The sequence below is a fragment of the Cetorhinus maximus genome, chromosome 2 (genome assembly GCF_964194155.1).
Source record: "Cetorhinus maximus chromosome 2, sCetMax3.hap1.1, whole genome shotgun sequence".
Lineage (NCBI taxonomy): Eukaryota > Metazoa > Chordata > Chondrichthyes > Lamniformes > Cetorhinidae > Cetorhinus > Cetorhinus maximus.
Window position 1 is genome coordinate 217,036,033 of NC_135880.1, and position 13,017 is coordinate 217,049,049.

At 48.9% G+C, this 13,017-nt stretch overlaps 1 protein-coding gene across 4 annotated transcripts in view; it reads left to right on the plus strand.

Annotated features, from left to right (window-relative positions):
- The window catches only part of pcsk7 (proprotein convertase subtilisin/kexin type 7), a 222,319-nt gene that overhangs the window by 15,679 nt on the left and 193,623 nt on the right, over positions 1-13,017 (plus strand). For all 4 annotated transcript variants that reach the window (XM_078532565.1, XM_078532592.1, XM_078532583.1 and 1 more), the window contains one exon: positions 10,310-10,890. In XM_078532565.1, coding sequence (XP_078388691.1) covers positions 10,324-10,890 — 567 coding nt within the window. In that variant the 5' untranslated portion in view covers positions 10,310-10,323. The remainder of the gene's footprint in view (positions 1-10,309; positions 10,891-13,017) is intronic.

Genomic DNA, 13,017 nt, shown 5'->3' on the forward strand with positions numbered 1-13,017 from the left:
GAAACACCAGCTAAAGAATAGATAAGGTTGAATGGTAAATCCCTGACTTCCTTAATAGGAGGAATAGGGCGGTTATGCAAGCTAGGAGGATATTTATGTGGAGGATAAATACTGCACGGACCTGTTGGGCTGAATGGGTTGTTTCTGTGCTGTAAGTACTTGTAAATCCCTGAATTGCCAGTTGATGAGTCATCCAGAGCGCCTGGAGACGAGCAGTCAGGGAGGGTATGGAGAAAGCAGATAACAAAAGAAATGACCAGATAGTGGAAAAAAGAGCCCGCCAGAAGGAAAAAAACACATCAGTTGACTTTGGCTGACGTTGTGTAAGGGATTGCCAGCAACTAATCAGACTCTACAGCCATAACAATCCAGAACGGACACAGATTCCAGGTGCAGTCCATCATCTCTCGAGATGGATAGTTGCCACTTATGCGTTATAGGTACTTGTAAATCCCTGACTTATACAAGAGCCAGTTGATGAGACATCTAATACAGTACAAATGAATTACTTGAGAGAAAAACTACAAGCTTTGAACATTGTGTTTGGAATGTGGATTGTGCCAGGCACCATCAATGGGAGTGTCCAAAGCAATGACCAATGATTCGCAACATGTTCAAGAGCAAATTTCCCAATGCATCAAGATCATCGGTGATCGTGGCAAAAACATTACTGGCAATCATCCGATTAGCCCAGAACTTCTGAAAGTAACAGGTGAATTGAGAGTTAACTGCCATTAGCGTATCTTTAGAAAGGAGTGGTGGAAGGGAAACGTAGTGGTAAATGGAAGGTTCAGGAGGATTGTTTTTTTTTCCATTGATGCTGTAAACGTGAGTAAAGAGAAGGAAAAATGGACTGTGAATGAGAGCTTGAAACTTCTTCATGGTGTGTGTAACATGAGCCTTTGGATTCTAGCTCTACCTCTGTGTTAAATGCACAGACTCCATGTGAAGCCGAGTTATAGAGGGGGAAAGACTTGCAGTTATACAGTACTTTTCACGATCACCGGAGGTCTCAAACCACTTTACAGCCAACAAAGTACTTTTGAAGTGTACTCACTGTGGGCCATTTAGGAAACAGACCAAGTGCCTCTCTGCTCCTTATACATGCACGCTCTGCAAACTAGTGAGAGGCTCTTGTACTCACTGCTGAACAGATCTGTCAGATCTATGCTATTTTTCACACCCAGTTAAATATATTTCCTCATGTCATTGCTGCTGACCAGCCACTTGTCCTGGTGTGCAGGTAACTCATGCATCCTTGATGATGTGGTTAAACGTGGTTTAAGACTTAACTCGTGGTTGCTGCTTCATCATTTTTCCTCCTTTGTATGCACAGATAACCATGTCCAAAGCGCTTCACAATACATTGAGTTACTGTGAGGTGCAGTTGCTGCTGTATAGGAGAATATTGCATCTTTTTTGTGCACAAACAACAATGAAACAAATGACCACCAGTTAACCTGTTTTGAAGTTGTTGATGGAGGAGGGATTGATGGGCCATCCACCACTAGAACTCTCTGCTGTTTCCCAAATAGAACCTCTTAATGTTCACTTGAACTGCTGAAGCAAGCAAATCACCTCTCCGTTTAATGCTTCGTCCAAATGGCAGCATTTCTGATAATGCAGCACTCCTTCGGTATTGCACTGACACGTCAGTCTAGATTATGTGCCCGAACAGAGTCCCCATGGCGCCATGATCATTGGTGAAAGCCACCATCTGGTGAACTGAGCTACAGAGTCAGAGGCTCCCAGACTCTGATGAGATAGTTGGTCTCGGCCGCTGCTGCAGCAGTGTTGGCTGGTCTCGATATCTCTGGGGCTCGGGGTGGTGGGGAAAGGGGGGTGAGGAGGGGCGGTGGGGGGAGAGTGGGGGTGAGGAGGGGCGGTGGGGGGAGAGTGGGGGGAAGAGGGGCGGTGGGGGGAGAGGGGGGGAAGAGGGGCGGTTGGGAGGGAGGGGGGAAGAGGGGCGGTGGGGGGGAGGGGGCAAGAGGGGCGGTGGGGGGGGCAAGAGGGGCGGTGGGGGGGGCAAGAGGGGCGGTGGGGGGGGCAAGAGGGGCGGTGGGGGGGGCAAGAGGGGCGGTGGGGGGGCAAGAGGGGCGGTGGGGGGGCAAGAGGGGCGGTGGGGGGGGAAGAGGGGCGGTGGGGGGGAGAGGGATTGAAGAGGGGCGGTGGGGGGGAGAGGGGTTGAAGAGGGGCGGTGGGGGGGAGAGGGATTGAAGAGGGGCGGTGGGGGGGAGAGGGGTTGAAGAGGGGCGGTGGGGGGGGAGAGGGGTTGAAGAGGGGCGGTGGGGGGGGAGAGGGGTTGAAGAGGGGCGGTGGGGGGGGGAGGGGTTGAAGAGGGGCGGTGGGGGGGAGAGGGGTTGAAGAGGGGCGGTGGGGGGGAGAGGGGTTGAAGAGGGGCGGTGGGGGGGAGAGGGGTTGAAGAGGGGCGGTGGGGGGGAGAGGGGTTGAAGAGGGGCGGTGGGGGGGAGAGGGGTTGAAGAGGGGCGGTGGGGGGGAGAGGGGTTGAAGAGGGGCGGGAGCGGGGAGGGTGGGGGAGGAGGGAGGAGGGGCGGTGGGGGGAGGGGGGAGGGGCGGAAGAGGGGCGAAGAGGGGCGGTGGGGGGAGAGTGGGGGCGGTAGGGGGAGAGGGGGCGGTGCCAGAGAGGGGGAGGGGGCGGTAGGGGCGGGGGGGGGAGAAGGGGCGGTGGCGGGAGAGGGGGAGGAGGGGTGGTGGGGCAGGGGGGAGGAGGGGCAATGATCGGGGGAGGGGGGGAGGAGGTGTTGTGGCGGAGAGGGAGGAGGGGGGTGTGGTGAGGGAGGAGGGGGAGGGGGGAGGGGTGGTGGTGGGGGAAGGGGGGAGGAGGGGCAGGGGGAGAGGTGGTGGTGGGTTGAGGGGGGAGGAGGGGTGGTGGTGGGTTGAGGGGGGAGGAGGGGCAGGGGGGAGGGGCAGTGGTGGGGGGAGGAGGGGCAGTGATGGGGGGAGGAGGGGCAGGGGGGAGGGGTGGTGGTGGGTTGAGGGGGGAGGAGGGGCAGTGGGGAGGGGCAGTGGTGGGGGGAGGAGGGGAGGAGGGGAAAGTGGGGGCAGGAGGGAGGGGAGGGGGTTGTAGTTGGAAAATCAGCCAGGGTTCCTGATCCTGGCGCTGAACATAACGTCTGCTGGTTTTGAGCTCAGTTCTACTCGAGCGCAGCATTCCAGTTTTACAAACTGCTTCCTATTGTAAGAAATTACTGATCCAACGTTAAATGTACAATTCTCCTCGAAGCGTGAACTTTCCCCCCCCCATATAGATAGTGATGAACTTTTCAACTCCCAGTCACCCTGTTGCTTCAGCCTGAAATGTGCTCTTTAGACCCTGTTATATAGCTGCATTTTTAAAAGAAAACATCTTTGTCTGACAGGTTGAAGGTTTGCTGCTCTGCAGGTCATTACTCCTCCTGATACAAACCCTTATTCAAGCACAAACTATTTTGGCAAGCACCTTTCAGGTTTATCCAAAAGTAAGCTCAAAATTGCTGCTCTTGGGGGGAGAGAGACGGTATTTTTCCGCACTTACTCTTACTGTCAGTACAAATGTGCAAAAATCACGGGCAGGAACAGACAGTTTGTCCATCGAGCCTGCTCCACACTTGTGACGCCTGGAGCATGGTGATTAAACACATACAAGATAGTCACTAATAAACCTGAAAGGGCATTCAGAAGCAACAACTTTACCCAGAGAGCGGGTAGAATGTGGAACTTGCTACCACAGGGAGCAGCTAAGGAGACTGGCATAGTTGAATTTAAGGGAAGTTAGATAAACACACGAGGTAAAAAGGAATAGACGACTGTGTTGATAGGGTTAGATGAAGTTGGGTGCATAGAGGCTTGAATGGAGTGTAGATACTGTTATAATTCGCTGGTCATTCACTGAGCAAAGGAGGAAACTGGAACCAGTCTTTCCTTAACATAGATAAAAGCAAAAAAACTGCGGATGCTGGAAATCCAAAACAAAAATAAAATTACCTGGAAAGACTCAGCAGGTCTGACAGCATCTGCGGAGAGGAACACAGTTAACATTTCGAGTCCGTATGACTCTTCAACAGAACTAAGGAAAAATGGAAAAGAGGTGAAATATAAGCTGGTTTAAGGGGTGGGGGTGGGACAGGTAGAGCTGGATAGAGGGCCAGTGATAGGTGGAGATAGCCAAAAGATGTCATAGACAAAAGGATAAAGAGGTGTTGAAGGTGGTGATATTATCTAAGGAACGTGATAATAGGTGACATTAAGGGTAGAAAGCAGGATGAGCAAGGTACAGATAGCCCTAGTGGGGATGGGGTGGGGTGGGGGGAAGGGATCAAAATAGGTTAAAAGGTAGAGATAAAACAATGGATGGAAATACATTTAAAAATAATGGAAATAGGTGGGAAAAGAAAAATCTATATAAATTATTGGAAAAAGGGGGGATCGGAAAGGGGGTGGGAATGGAGGAGAGAGTTCATGATCTAAAGTTATTGAACTCAATATTCAGTCCGGAAGGCTGTAAAGTGCCTAGTCGGAAGATGAGGTGCTGTTCCTCCAGTTTGCGTTGAGCTTCACTGGAACAATGCAGCAAGCCAAGGACGGACATGTGGGCATGAGAGCGGGGTGGAGTGTTGAAATGGCAAGCGACAGGGAGGTCTGGGTCATGCTTGCGGACAGACCGAAGGTGTTCCGCAAAGCGGTCACCCAGTCTGCGTTTGGTCTCTCCAATGTAGAGGAAACCGCATTGGGAGCGGCGAATGCAGTAGACTAAATTGAGGGAAGTGCAAGTGAAATGCAGCATTTCCTCTCCGCAGATGCTGTCAGACCTGCTGAGTTTTCCCAGGTATTTTTATTTTTGTTTTCCTTAACACAGGTTTAGTCACATAACCCTGAGCAGACAGGCACAGACTCCTTTTTCCTTCCACTGCACAGGTGGAAATCAGTTCTTATATATGCTTAAGAATAATACCCTAACCTTTCCCCAATTAGTAACGGCTGCTCTCACTTACAATGAAGTGCATGTTGAGCTGTGATCGGATTGAAACATTAACAAAGAGACATAGACCAGTCGGGGCAAATGGGCCTGTTCCTGTGCTGTAGGGTTTGATGCAAGTCTGAGAGCAGAGTAAACATCTGGCTTTGAGATACCCCGACTATCTTTTTCTCAACAGGACACATGACCAGGTTGACTCTGTTGAAAATGTACTGCACTTTCCAGTAAATGGAACAAATTCTCTTTATGAGGGGAACTCCCTGACATGAGCTCAGTTCTGTTTTGAAGAGGTTTAACTGCTGCCCTGCCTCGATCTGTCACCATCTCATGTTGTCTTACCATATCTTGATTGTTCTATGATTGACTGGAGATGCAGTTTTTCTTGGAAACTATTTATTAAGAACTATTTATAAAGACCTCCGGGCAAGCACATGGTTTTCAGGACACAGACTGTTCTGCATCTTGCTCTGTTAGAGCCTCTTGGTCACCTTTCTTGATGTCATGTTTACATCATCAGTAACATCATGGTCTCATTAACATAACCATTACCCCATTACTCTACAAGTTCCTCACCCTGCTAGTGTGGGTGAGACTGATCTCGCACCAAAGATCCTGATAAAAACCTGCTGTCAGTGGTGTGCGATACAGGGTTCCCCACAACCCGCTTCCAATCAAACTCGGTCATCAAACTGCATTATTTCTTATTCATCATGGGACGTGGGCCTTGCTGGCAAGGCCAGCATTTATTTGTCATCACTAGTTACTCCTGAGAAGATGGTGGCAAGCCAAAGCCTTGAACCACTGAAGTTTATGTGGTGTAGGTACTGTGTACCTGCATAATGATATTCGGGAGGGAGTTCCAGGATTCTGTCCTAGTGACGATGAATGAACACTAATATATTTCCAAGTCAGGATGGTGTGTGACTTGGAGGAGAAGTTGCAGATGGTGGTGCTCCCATGTGACTGCTACTCCTAGGTGGTGAAGGTCACTGATTGGATGATGCTGCTAGAGAACACTTGACGAGTTGCTGCAGTCCATGTCCAAATGCAGCAAGACCTGGTCAATATCCAGGCTTGGGCTGACAAGTGGCAAGTAACATTGGTGCCACACAAATGCCAGGCAATGACCATCTCCAACAAGAGAGAATCTAATCATCGCACCTTGCCATTCCATGGCATTACCATTGCTGAACATCCTGGAGGTTACCATTGACCAGAAAATGAACTGGACTAGCCATATAAATACTGTGGCTACAAGAGCAGGTCAGAGGCTAGGAATTCTGCGCGAGTAACTCACCTCCTGACTCCCCAAAACCTGTCCACCATCTACAAGGCACAAGTCAGGAGTGTGATGGAATACTCCCCACTTGCCTGGATGAGTGCAGCTCCCACAACACTCAAGAAGCTTGATACCATCCAGGACAAAGCGGCCTGCTTGATTGGCACCAAATCCACAAACATTCACTCCCTCCACCACCGACACACAGTAGCAGTAGTGTGTATCATCTACAAGATGCACTGCAGGAACTCACCAGGGCTCCTTAGAAATGCACGACCACTATATCTAGAAGGACAAGGGCAGCAGATACATGGGAACACCGCCACCTGGAAGTTCCCCTTCTAGCCACTCACCATTGTGACTTGGAAATATATCGGCCGTTCCTTCACTGTCGCTGGGTCAAAATCCTGGAACTCCCTCCCTAACAGCACTGTGGGTGTGCCTTCACCACATGGACTGCAGCGGTTCAAGAAGGCAGCTCACCACCACCTTCTCAAGGGCAATTAGGGATGGGCAACAAATGTTGGCCCAGCCAGCGAAGCCCACATCCCATGAATGAATTTTTAAAAACGTACGCTGTGCTCCCGCTGTGCAGTGGTGGAGGGCGTGACTGTTGAAAGTGGTGGATGGGGTGCCAAATTGAATGAACAGCACAAGTTGGACGGAGACCATAGCTTTAAGTGCCAGTTCAGTAAGTCTTGATGCACTTTTCAACCTCAGCCCCTGCAGCCGGGAGATTTTTCTTTCTCGCTTCTGGTCCTGAGAACGACAGATTTTGTGGTTCTTCAAGCCAGGTGATGAACACGCGATTGACAACAAAAAATTCCCTTAAGTGGTTTTGATTACAAAGAATGGCCAGTAAAGGTTGTCAGCAGTCAACGAATGAATGTGTTTCCTGTCTCATTGGCGGCTGATATCATCGAGGTCTGCAGCGTAGTGAATTCAGAGCAGTGCAACTCGAACTGATTTGAGTGAGGATCAAGCCTGGTGTCTGTCTGGCTGCTTCTGTCAAATTTGTGCGGAGGTGAGTTGACCTCTGATAAAATAATGGGCATGTGAAGTGTGGCAGTAACGTGGCAGCCATTGTGGAGTTTGGTTCTGTGAAGGGCGGAGGGTGCAGAGGGCACAAGCCACCTTCTCATGGAGAGGAGGAAGCAGTCCAGACAAGAGTCCTCCCAAAGTCAACCTTACACAGGCCCCTTCAGTTGTTTTTTTTAAATAGGGGCCGAGGTGAAGGTTCTTTGGAGTTCAGATGCAGGGGGCAGTGACTGTCCTACATGGAGCTCTGATCACTGGACTATAGGAAAGATGTGACTACACTAGAGATAGTACAGAGGAGATTTGCAAGGATGTTGCCTGGACTGGGGAATTTTAATCATGAGGCAAAATTACAGAGGCTGAGGTTGTTTTCTCTGGAATAGAGGAGGCCCAGGGGAGACACAATTGAGTTGTATAAAATTATGAGGGGTCTAGATAAAGCGGAAAGGAAGGACCTAGTCCATTTGGTTGAAGGGTCCCATAACCAAGGGCGTAGAGTAAAAGGTAGGTTTGGGAGTCGAGGGTAATTGTTTTCACCCAGAGGGTGGTGGGGATCTGGAACTCACTGCCTCAAAGGGTGGTAGAGGCAGAGGACCTCAGTGTTTAGGAAGTACTTATTGAGTAGATATGCACGTGAAGTCTCGTAACTAACAAGGCTTACAGACAAAAGAGCTGGAAAGTGGGTTTAGGCTGGATGGCCGCTTCTCAGGCAGTGTGAACATGATGGGCTGAATGGCCGCCTCCTGGGCCATAAATTTCTACAAGTTGGAGAACTGAGCAGAGGAAAGAAAAGAGGTTGATTTCATACTTTTTTTTTAAAAAGTAGATGCAATTAAGAGAATAACTTCCACGGTACAGAATTAAAATGCTGGAAAGTGGAAATACAAACAGAAAAAGCTGGAAATACTCAGCAGGCCTGATAGCAACTGTGGAGAGAGAGAGAGAGAGACGCTGAGCTAAGATTTCAGCTTGCTGACCTTTCATCAGTTCCGCTGAAAGTCATAAGTTCCCTGGGTTCTCATCCTTGCCCAACGTTCAGGCATTAATATCGAACCAGATTTCTTGTTAAACAATCCACCAATTTTTTTTCTGATTTGGGCAGGAGGTGGTTCTGATGTATTTGTGAAGTGTAATGGAATGTGTGTGTAATTTTCGTACTGTGCCCATGTGACCTGTAAAAATACCCAGGGTATAATTAGACTGTTGTTCCAAAATAGGGCTGCGCCCAACTGATTGGTGTCACTCAGGTGATGTCAAGGAAAAAAGATAGTGTTTCTGTGGCCCTTCTGATGTCCTCGCAGCCAGTGAATTATTTCTGAAAGTAGTCATGCTAACCGCGACTGTGCTAAAGGACTGGTGAATCTGTCTGTGGTGATTGACTGAACGTGGGCCACTGGGAAAGCTCCATTTTGATGGTGCCTCCTGAGGGAGAACATGGGCCCTCGCTTTAACATCTCCTGCACCTTCAACAGTGTGGTACTCCGCCAGTACTGTACTCCCAGTGTAAACAGCAACAACAACCAGCACTTATATAGCGCCTTTCAAGGTCCCAGTGTGCTGCTTCACAGGAGCGTTAGTTACCAAGCAGCATTTGATACTGGGCCACAAAAGGAGGACAGGTGATCGTAAGTTTGGTCAGAGTGGCTGGTTTGAAGGAGTGCCTTGAAGGAGGAGGGAAGGATGGAGAAGTGGTTTAGGGAGGGATGTCCAGAGTTTAAGGCTTTGACAGCTGAAGGCACGGCCGCCAGTTGTGGGGTGATTAAAATTGGGCATGCACAACAGGCCAGATTTGGAAGAGCGCGGAGATCTTGGAGGGTTGTAGGGTTGGAAGAGGTTACAGAAATAGGGAGGGGGAAGGCCAGGAAGGCATTTGAGGACAAGGATGTGAACTTTAAAGTCAGGGCATTGCCAGACTAGGAGCAGTCTGGCTCTTTGGGCATCAGGGTGCCCAGTGATCCAGACTTGTCGCGAGGTAGGGTACTTGTTCAAATTTATGGAGGGTGGAAGATGGGAGACTGGTCAGGAAAGCATTGGAATAGTCAAGTCTAGAAGTAACAAAGCCTTGGAAGAGGGTTTCAGAAACTGCTGGAGATGAGGCAGGGCCGAAGTTGGGCTACATTAGCAAGGTGGAAGTTGGCAGTCTTAGCGGTGGAGCGGACATGTGGCTGGAAGCTCATCTCTGGGCCAGATAGGATGCCAAGATTGCAAACAGTCAACCTCGAAGAGTGATCAGAGAGTGGAATGCAGCTGGTGACTTGGGAATGGAGCTTGTGGTGGGGACCAAAGACAATTGCTTCAGTTTTCCCAATGTTTAGTTGGCCTGGATGTCGGACCAGCAGCGTGAGAAACCTGAGTCGGTAGACAGAGCGAAAGAGATAGTGATGAGGCGGAGCTGAGTTTTGTCAGTGTACATGTGGAACCTGGCATGTTTACAGTTGTCGTCGTGGTGGGGCAGCACGTAGAGGTGGCCAAGGATAGAGTTTAGGGGACTGCAGAAGTAAGAGTGCAGGAAGTAGGAAGAGAAGCCATTTCAGGTGATTTCTCTTGTTATAACTTTTCTTTAATATTGTTCTCGAGATGTCTGTGTCACTGGCAAGGCCAGCATTTGTTGGCCATCCCTAATTTCCCTTGAGAAGATGGTGTTGACCTGCTGCCTTGAACTAGTGGCAGTGAAGGAACGTCAATATAGTTCCAAGCCAGGCTAAATGAAAACAGATGGATAGGAATGTCAGCCTAGGATTTATGCTCCATTACCTTAAATGGATCTGCAGCCCACAACCTTTATGATGCAGACAAGAATCATGTGCCTGGACTAAACTAAACTAAACTGTACTGGTGATGGCACAGCCAAGAGAAATTTGAGACGACTGGTTAATTGTTTCTCAAAACTTGAAAACACTTTGGTCCGATATACCATTACCAACAAACGCTGTAGGCTTCGTGACAACAATGGTCACTGATCTTTTTCCTTCATGTTTTTTTCATTCATGTTATTTACTGTGATTTTTCTCTGTTAGAGTGATCAGATCTGATGCAGAATCTGAAGTGGAAGTTGTCACCATGGAGAGTCATGATGGGGACCCTGTTGCCAACCTGCTTGTGCCTTTCGATAGTAACCATTTGGTTACCGGTAGTTACAAGGAATGGATTTGCCAAGGCCTTGCAGATTGGGACTTTAGCATTGAGTCCTGAAGCTGACAATCCGAGGACACAAGTTAATGACGCTAACGTGGGCAGGAATGGGGTGTCGGACACAGAAGGGGGAACCTTAACATGGGCCGTGCACCTAACACCTGCCGATGGACCAAGCGGCCATGACGCACCGTCGCTGGATGAACTTGCAGATGAGCTTGCCCGGGCCACAGGCCTTGAGAACAGGGGCCAGATTGGAGAGTTGGCCGGCCACTATCTCTTTGCTCTCCCGCTGCACAGACGGGGCAGCCGTGACCTCGAGGAGACTCACGGCATTCGGAAATCCACTGAAGCTGTGTTTGCCCAGCACAACAACATCAGATGGCATGCCGAGCAGCAACTGCTGAAACGCTCCAAACGTGGCTTGCACTTCAACGACCCAAAGTACCCTTTCCAGTGGCATCTGGTAAGTGATATTTCTACCCTTGCAGGTCGTAAGCCTAATATAATTTGATCGGTGAATGCATTTACTGGTGTGGAACTGAGCCACATTGACTAGTGAGCCTCAGCTTTGATCTGCCTGGTTTGCTGTTAATGGCATATTAATCGCATTGTTAAGATATGAGGTGAAGAGTATTGTTTAATTAAGTCCCTAAAGCACTTATAAAGAGAGACTGCTGGGACATCGGGGTAGAAGGTAGGAAGCAGACATATGTAATGCTGCATTCTATAAATAAACCTATTACCAAGAAAAGTATTAGTGTCTAGTTTCATACTTCACCAGCTAGCTTGGGATCCAATTATCACTCAGTCGCTTAACCAATAAATAACTGTCTTCAGATAACTGTCTTCAACCCCTCAATCTCAATCACAGCAACTTTATTTTTATTCTTTCATGGGATGTGGACGTCACTGGCAAGACCAGCATCTGATGCCCCTCTCTAATTGCCCTTGAACTGCGAAGCTTGCTAGGCCATTTCAGAGGGGCAGTTAAGAGGCAATCACGTTGCTGTGGGTTTGGCGTCACATGTAGGCCCGGCCGGGTAAGGACGGCGGACTTCCTTCCCTAGAGGACATCAGTGAACCAGACGGGTTTTTATAATCCAAGGCAGTTGTCACGGTCACCATTACTGAGGCTAACTTTACATTCCATATTTATTAAGTGAATTTAAATCCTGCCAGTTCCCACAGTAGGATTTGATCCTGCAGCATTAGCCTGGGTCTCTGGATTACTAGTCCGGTGACATTACCACCACCTTCCCCCATAATCTCCTACCCCTGAGTAACCCTCAATGGAAAGTGCTTCTTTTGATGACAACATCTGGTTTGACCACCCCAACACCATTCCCCCAGCTTTCTCCCCCACCCCCTCGGAGAAAAGGCCGCCTAGATCCACACTTGAAGAATGGGCGCTTGGGGATGCGATCCTAGTGGGAAATCTAGCATAAGCCTGGACCTACAGGAGGAGGAGATAGGAAACTCGGGAATGGATAGGCAAACTGACATGGCTGGTTCTTCCATTTTCTAATTGTATTATCTCATTGTTGAGAGACTGAACAGGCTAGAGCTTTTTTCTCAAGAAAAGCCAATGTTGAGGGGCGATCAAATGGAAATCTATGTTTAGTGAGGGTATTCTGCAAAACTCTGTTATCCTGTACCTGCAGAATGACAGTTGGTTAATTAGATATCAAAACTTTATTGTAACCCTCGGGTACCCGAGCACCACCCACCAAATAAACCGGCCAATCGAAACAGTCCGAAGAGGCAAAAAAACTATTATTATTGTTACAGGTTTTTAAAAATTAATTTTTGAGATCTGGGTGTCGCTGTATAGGCCAGCGTTTAATGCCTGTCCCTAAGTGCTTTGAGAAGGTGGTGGTGAACCGCTGCAGACAGTGCTGGGAACGAGGGATTGCCTTATAATGAGAGATTGAGGAAACTCAATCGGAAAAATAAGTGGTGGCCTCATTGAGACTTAGAATGGCTGACTTCTGCTCCTATTTGGTACGTTTGTGTGCTTTTAGGAAGGGAGTTCCAGAATTTGCACCAACGATGAAGGGACAGGTGAATCAAAGTCATGGTGTTCCCTTGCAACTGCTGCCCTTGTCCTTCTAGATGGTAGAGGTCATGGGTTTGGGAGGTGCTACTGAAGAAGCCTTGGCGCTTGCTGCAATGCATCCAACAGGATAGTGTACACATCGGATTATACTGTTACATATAGTGGAAATAACTTTAGGCTTCTCCATCCCTGAACTAACCTGAATAAGCTGATGTTACTCATCATACTTGCTACAGAGAGAGTTCAACAGAGGCTCAACAGACTCGCCCCCTGGGCTGACGGGATTGTCTTATGAGACGAGATTGAGGAAACTGGGCCTGTTTTGAAGACTGGGAGGTGATCTCATTAAAACTTATAAAATTCTCACAGGGTGTGACAGGGTAGAGGTGGATGGGATATTTCCTCTGGCAGATGAGTCTAGAACCAGGATTAATAACAGTCTCAGAATAAGGAACAGGCCATTTAGGAGTGAGATGAGGAGGAATTTCTTCTCGGGGGCGGGGGGGGGTGGGGGTGGTGAATCTTTGGAATTCT